General features: G+C 40.6%; 1 protein-coding gene across 1 annotated transcript; it reads left to right on the forward strand.

Moving 5' to 3' along the window:
* Positions 1-3,288: 3,288 nt before the first annotated feature.
* Garin3 (golgi associated RAB2B interactor family member 3) lies at positions 3,289-6,751 on the forward strand. Its single transcript, XM_015492809.2, has 2 exons — positions 3,289-4,014; positions 5,179-6,751. Exons 1-2 carry the CDS (start codon positions 3,388-3,390, stop codon positions 6,331-6,333), a joined length of 1,782 nt encoding a protein of 593 aa, XP_015348295.1. The 5' UTR covers positions 3,289-3,387; the 3' UTR covers positions 6,334-6,751.
* Positions 6,752-7,173: the final 422 nt, after the last annotated feature.

Consider the following 7,173-nt stretch of genomic DNA (forward strand, 5'->3'; position numbering starts at 1 on the left):
TGCAACTAAATTGGCAATGATACTTCACCATTCTTTCTCTATTGCCAGTGCCTGTTCCTTTAAATGTCCTTTGAAGCAGCTTTATTGTATTGGTTCATCCACCATTGATTAATTAGATTAAATCTTTGACATAGGATCTTTCTATATTTGTGTCAGGTTTGTGTTTTACAATGTCTGAAACATATTTTGACAACCTGAATATTTTTAGAATAATGATGAATACAGAGTGGATGATCAATAACAATATCTTGATTGACTGGAGTTCTGTCATATTTTAAACTCTGGAATAACACAATGAATTTTCACAAAGTTTTAAAAATCTGAAAATGAATTTAAACATTATTTTGGACTTTCATCCTCCAATTCTTAAATTTAGTGTCAAAATTAAATTTGGATGAAGCTATGTACTGACTTTATTTCTAATAACAAGGCTTGAGTCAATGAATAAATATTCTAAGAATATATTTTTAATGGTGCAATATTTTTACAATCTATAAACCAAATATTATTTATTTGTATAGAGGTGGTAGTATATACAGTGGAACAAAATTTGAAAAGTTTAAAAGGGAATACTTTAAAAATAGTCCCTCTCCTGCTATTTCTCTCATATGACAAGTTGCCCCAAGATAGCTCCTATTATCAGTTTCATGTGCATCTTTTCTCTCTCCTTCTTTCCCTCAATTTTTTATTCAGACCTATATGAAATATTATGGGTGCTATTTTACAACTTGCCTTTTCACTAACATTTACTGAAAATTGTTCAACATAATAATTGCCTCAACTGAAATGAGTCTAGAGGCTGGTCACTTTTCATTACTTTCACTGCCACTACACTTCTTCCTACCATCATATCTTGCAGGAGTTGCTCATTCTCCATTCCTGTCCCCCTAGCACCTATACAAACTCTTTTAAATATGGCAGCTAGAAAGATCATTTTATATGTGGATCAGATCATCTTCCATTCAGAGCAAAGCCAAAGACTACAATGGCCTACAATACCCATTCATGGGATTTGCTTCTCTATTATCTCCCAATTGCCTATTAGCTTCATCTCTAACCACCCTTTCCCTAATTCACTTCATTCTTTCCCTGTCCCCTCCTTGGAGTTCCTCAAACATACCAGCCATCAGGGTCTTAGGCTTTTGCTATACCCTTTGACTGACAGATCTTCCTCAAGATGTCTACATGCCTTTTTCCCAGACCTCTTTTATGTCTTGGCTTGAAGGTCACTTATAATTGAGCCTTCCTTAAATACCACCTCCCCTTCTCCTGCACACACTCCCATCCCACATACCTACTCATCTTTCTCCATAGCCTGTACCAGCACTGGACATACCATATAACTTACTTGTTTACTGTCTATATCCAAGATAAATATCCATAAGGCCAAGGATATTTGTCTATTTTATCTACTGCTATATTCTCAGAACCTAGAACAGGGTCTGGCACAAATCATGCATTTAATAATATTAACCAAAAGAATGGATGAACTTATTCTGCATGGTAATTGTATATTTTTGCTCTATTAATGTGACTTAGTGTAGTACAATTTAACTTTTGCCATATTTTGTAACTTTCATAACTTTTGGTTTCTTGTGACCTCAGTGAAGTTGAGTCTTGTGAAGTTTTGTGAGTCTTGTGAGTCTGTTAGTCTCAGTGAAGTCTGAGTCTCAGTGAAGTTGAAGTTGAGTCTTCTTTGAGTCTTGATCTTTTCCTCAAAAATATAGGGATAATAGTTATACCTATATTAAATATAATTATACCCATATTTAATCCTATTGTGAGGATTAAAATTTTTTAAAATGTGAAGCAGTTAGAACTATGCCTAGCTTATAGTAAATTCTCAATAATATGATCATGTTATCCATCATTTTTATGATTCACCTGAGAATTCTATATCGTCGACTATCCTATACATAATAACATAATGATAATATTAATATATGGTAATATAAGTAGAAAGGGAAAATCAACTTTTTTAAAATAGTGTTGACTTTTAGCAATTATCCCCTCATAATACAAAAGAAGACACTTTGTTCTTTCTTTAGAGAAGTAACTCAACATCTTTAGCTCTTCATATTTTAGCTCTTCAGGGGTAAAGAAATTTATTATTGCATTTCCCTTTCTATATGGCCCCAAAACAAAATAATTGTTCGTTAAATTTTGTTGGATGAATAAATGAAAGAATAATAAATCTCATTGAACATAATTTACTGAAAAGTTGAAATGTGCTAGGCACTGGAGTAAACACGAGGGATATGAAAAAGAACATTTTGTGACTGAAGTTCATTTCAAGACCTCCACATAGGAATCACTGCATATGGGGGATGTGCATTTATTTCAGAAGTAGTTTTCTAAGTGGGGGAGGGGGAATTTGGATTCATCACCTTGTGTAAAGTAAAAAGAAAGGCTCCAGGAAGTTGTCTTTGCCACAATTTCTCTGAAGAGCTTTTCAAAGAAACAAAATGTCAATGATTTATCAAAAAGACATAAGGGTAAAGGAGTAGGCATACCAGTATGGGAAATCCTATGGTGATTCAGGACCTCTATGAACTCCTGTGGTTCCCAGTTATGTCCCCACACATATCGCTAACTGCCACATTTGTGTAGAACAAGATTATAACAGTGAGCTATGCAGCTTGAGGTAGAGCAAAACTTCCATCTTGGGTTCTAAGATCTGGATTAGAATCTGGTGCTGGGTTAGAATCTGACCCTAAGCAAGACTACAAAGCCTCAGTTTTCTCACCAGAAACTTATGTTTTTGAAAAATTAATCTCCTACAGATGAGAAAATGGTTGAGAAAATTGTCTATATCCTGAAAACCACTGTAACTGTAAAGACTCTGGTTCTGACAGGTAGCAGCAGCCCCTCTGGACCATTCATTCAATAGCCACTGTGTGCCTGCCAGCATTTAAATTATTTACACACAGAGGAATGAAATCACTACTCTTGGCAGGCATACAGTCTACTTCCAGGATCTTAAACCAGAAAGTAATTCAGCTGAAACAAAAATACATTTGCTGGACGATGGTCTTGGAGGAGTATCTGTACCACCAGAAGTGAATAAATACAAACTAGATATTTACGATAGCAGCATGGTTTCATAACCCAACATTTTGGTTAAAAAGAACATCCAGCCTACCCTAGCAGGATCAGCCTGCCCTTGTGGAGGTGGTGGTATATTTGCAGACAGGCTATTGACCCAGCCTTGAGAGGGTAGCTGCTCAGAGGTGAGGACAAAGGGGTGTGTGATGGTGACAGGTCACAAAGGACAGGAGAGGATAAATAAGGTGGTTTGAAGAGACAGAGGCAGAAGCCTTGCAGGGAGATGGGCAGTTGCCATCATTCCCTCTTCTCTCTTAGGGACTCAAATTGTGGCTGGCAAAGATGTCTGGAATAAAGAGACCCAGGAGTAGCGAATGTGTGTTACCTTACTACACAGCCCACAGCTACCGTTCAATGGGTGTGTTCAATACTTCCATGGGGGACCTGCAACGACAACTGTACAAGGGAGGAGAGTATGACATTTTCAAGTATGCACCCATGTTTGAGAGTGATTTTATCCAGATTAGCAAAAAAGGAGAGGTGATTGATGTTCACAACCGTGTTCGAATGGTGACAGTGGGCATCACCTCCACCAGCCCCATCCTTCCACTACCTGACGTCATGTTGCTGGCCAGACCTGCTAAAGTCTGTGAAGAGCATGCCAGATGTGGCCGGCCCATTAAAGGGAGAGGACGGAAGTCTGTGAAGACTCTAGAGCTCACCAGGCTACTTCCCTTGAAGTTTGTCAAGATCTCCATCCACGATCGTGAGAAACAGCAACTGCGTTTGAAGCTTGCCACAGGCCGGACTTTTTATCTGCAGCTTTGTCCCTCTTCAGATGTACGAGAAGACCTCTTCTGCTACTGGGAAAAGCTTGTCTATCTTCTGAGGCCACCAGCAGAGAGCTACAGCAGTACCCCAACAATTCAGACTGGGGACGGAAATATTGAGGATGACAAAAGCCTACTGGTAAGTATTGACTCAGGAAAATGAGGCAGAGTGCTTTGGGAGAGCATCTCAAAGTGGGTCCTAGAAAGTTTTTTGTTGCTCTCTGGGGCTGAGCTGGGAAATGCACTGCATTTGAAAAGGCTCAAGGCCAAATGAGCCACCACTAGGGGCTCAAGTAGAGGTTTAAAGCGCTTCTCCAAAATGTCCCATAAGATTGGTTGTCAAGAGATCTTATGTATTAACTACTCTGTCTCACACCTGGGGTTTTAGTCCCTTCTATGACATTCTGATTGCATAATCTCTTCTTGAACTCTTAATACACAAACCCAGTCAGCCTAATTTGTTATGGACATTTTTAAAATATATTTTTATTTTTGGTGCATAAAATTGTACCTATTTATGTGTACAGTATGACATCTCAATGCTTGAATACAATGTGTAATGATCAGATCAGGGTAAATGGCCTACCCAACACTTAGACATTTATTTGTTTCTTTGTGCTAGATTCCTAAATCCTCCAAAATCCTATTAGCTATTTTGACAAGCTAATTGCTACCAACTATGGTCATGCTATAATGATATAGAACACTAGAGGTTATTCCTCTTGTCCAATTATACCCCTATATGTGTTAATCATCTTCTCCACATCCCTCCTTCCCTATATCCTTCTAATGTTCTGGTAACCACTAATCTACTCTCTACCTCTATGAGATCAACTTTTTAGTGTAGTACATTTTAGCAATTAGGAAGCGCTTCCTTCATCTGAACCATGTTTGCCTTTCCATGATTATCATGCACTGATTTTTCTTTAAATCAACACAACCCACTTGTGTGCATACACATGCAAAACTTGCTTCTGTAGCCACCAACATGTAAAATGTATCTCCTGACTCAATAATCCCACTTCTAGAAATCTGAAAAGGTAGAGGCACATGTATGTAAAAGAAATTGTACAGGGATGGGGACTTGATTCTGTGTTTTCTTTGGAACTAGAATGGTTGAAGTGAAACTGAGTGATTATTCACAGAGATGCTACTCTTGTAACAAACAAGAGCTTAGATTTGAGGGTTGCAAAGGTTCTTCCTATGATAATATCTTGAGTTGCTCAGCTCCAGGATGAAAAAGGAATGGAAAGTTCTGGCCTCTCCTTTTCTATCTCACCTGTTTCTCCTCTCCTTGGCACAGGCCTCAGGCATCCATGGAGAAGGAGATCAGGATTCTGGGCTTCTAAAGCTTCATGAACTGTCTGGAGCCTCCTCTTCTGCTTATGCTGGAGGAGAGGGACTTCAAGGTGCTATTGCAGCTGTCATCAGCACTTCGGGATCTACCAAAGAAGGAGCAATAGCAGGGACAACAGGTGGCTTGACTGTTGCAGGGGCAGCAACAGGAGGTGGGTCAGCAAACAGCCCTGCCTCAGGTGCTCTAGGTATAGCAGCAACCATGCCTGGAGGTGGAGGCTCCAGCCCGGTAACTGCAGCCCTGGCAGGAGCAGCCACCAAGGATGCAGGAGAAGCTGGATCTAGCAAGGCTTTAGCAGTTGCTGTCTCCTCAGAAGAAGTGAATGTAGCCTTGGCTGGTGCTGCAAGCGGTTCCACTGGGCAAAGCTCCTCAGGTGGAGCTGTCAGCATCTCCCCAGGCAGCAGCATGAGTGTGGTGTTTGCAGGGACTGTAACAACCAGTACAACAACCAAGACAGGAAAAGATGAAGCAGCTGCGGTGGCACCCCTCGTATCAACCTTGCAGAGCGAAGGCTATATGTGTGAACGGGATGGAAGCCAGAAGGTTTCCAAGACCAGCAGTGAAGACCGGAAGGAAAAAAAGGAAAAAAAAGAAAAGAAGGACAAACGTGCCAGTAGGAAAAGTTCCCGGCACTGGAGAGCAGGTGAAACCCATCACAAGGCAAGCAGGGAAAAGAGCCGGAAATCATCCTCCCATCGGTCTGTATCTGAACACCACGGAAAAACAAAAGATGACAGGAAAGACAAAGGGCACAGGAAAGGACGGGGCTCATCTCACAAAAGTGCCAGCCATAGTTCTTCTACCAAGGAGTCCAGGAAAATTCACAAAGTGGGGAAGAGCCGATCTTCAACTAGTTCAGTTAACTTAAGTAAGAAATCCAGTAAAATTGGCTCTTTTTTGAGGAGCTTCATGGTTATGCCCAGTTCAAAAACAGTTGTTACATCACGTGATAGACAGCTAGACATCGTGACCAAGACGGTGGAAAAGCACAACATAGAGAGGAAGGTGGAGAGAGCCCAGGAAGGCAAGGATCTAGAGATCTCTGGTACTGTGACATCTGAGATGACAGAAAGGTTCATCTTTGAAGCCAAATCCATTTAAATAGAAGCTAGAGCAGGAAGCTGTGAGATCAAGGGCTCAGAAGTATACCCAGTGAGCCAATTTTAGTTTTCCTGACTGCAGTTTAAATAATAAAGGTCACACAACTCCAAAATAATGCAATTTTCTGTTTGAATTTCTCTATCCCACAGCCTGGCAATGACCTCATAGTGGCCTCTGTGACATTATCTATGCTCCAGGCAGGTAGAGCCTCTCACCAGAAGTGCAGCAGAGCCAGTGTGAGGCAAAAGCTTCAACCCTTTCTGCCTTTGGTTCTTTAAGACTATGGAGGTCATAGACTATGGGATGAATGCCCCCCACCAGGTCCCCATGGCCATCCTCCCTTTCTTCTGAAGGTCTGTGAACATGAACATTCAGTCCAGTTCACAAACTCAGAAAAGACAGTCTTCATAAACCCACGGGAAAAAGGGAAAGGGTATAGTGGCATTTGAATGCAATGGGGATAGGGGATTCTATCTAGATTAGGGATTGGCAGACCATGTTCAGAGGACCAAATCTTGCCACAGCTTGTGTTTGTGAATAAAGTTTTACTAAAGTGTAGGCACAGCCTTTCAATTATATACCATCTATGGCTGCTTCCACACTGAAATGACAGATTTGCATTGTTGCCAGAGAGACTATAAGGATCACAGTCTACAAATATTTACTATCTGGCCTACTACAGAAAAAGTTTGCTGACCTCTGACCCAATCTTAACAATCCTCCTTCCTCCTATGTAAATACACAGGACAAACTCTCAAAAATGCTTACCAGGAGATAGGAGAATGTTTATAGTAAGATCCTTTTAACAGCGAGATCCTGGAAAGAGCTCAAATTTTCATC

Source organism: Marmota marmota, unplaced genomic scaffold (genome assembly GCF_001458135.2).
Source record: "Marmota marmota marmota unplaced genomic scaffold, marMar, whole genome shotgun sequence".
Lineage (NCBI taxonomy): Eukaryota > Metazoa > Chordata > Mammalia > Rodentia > Sciuridae > Marmota > Marmota marmota.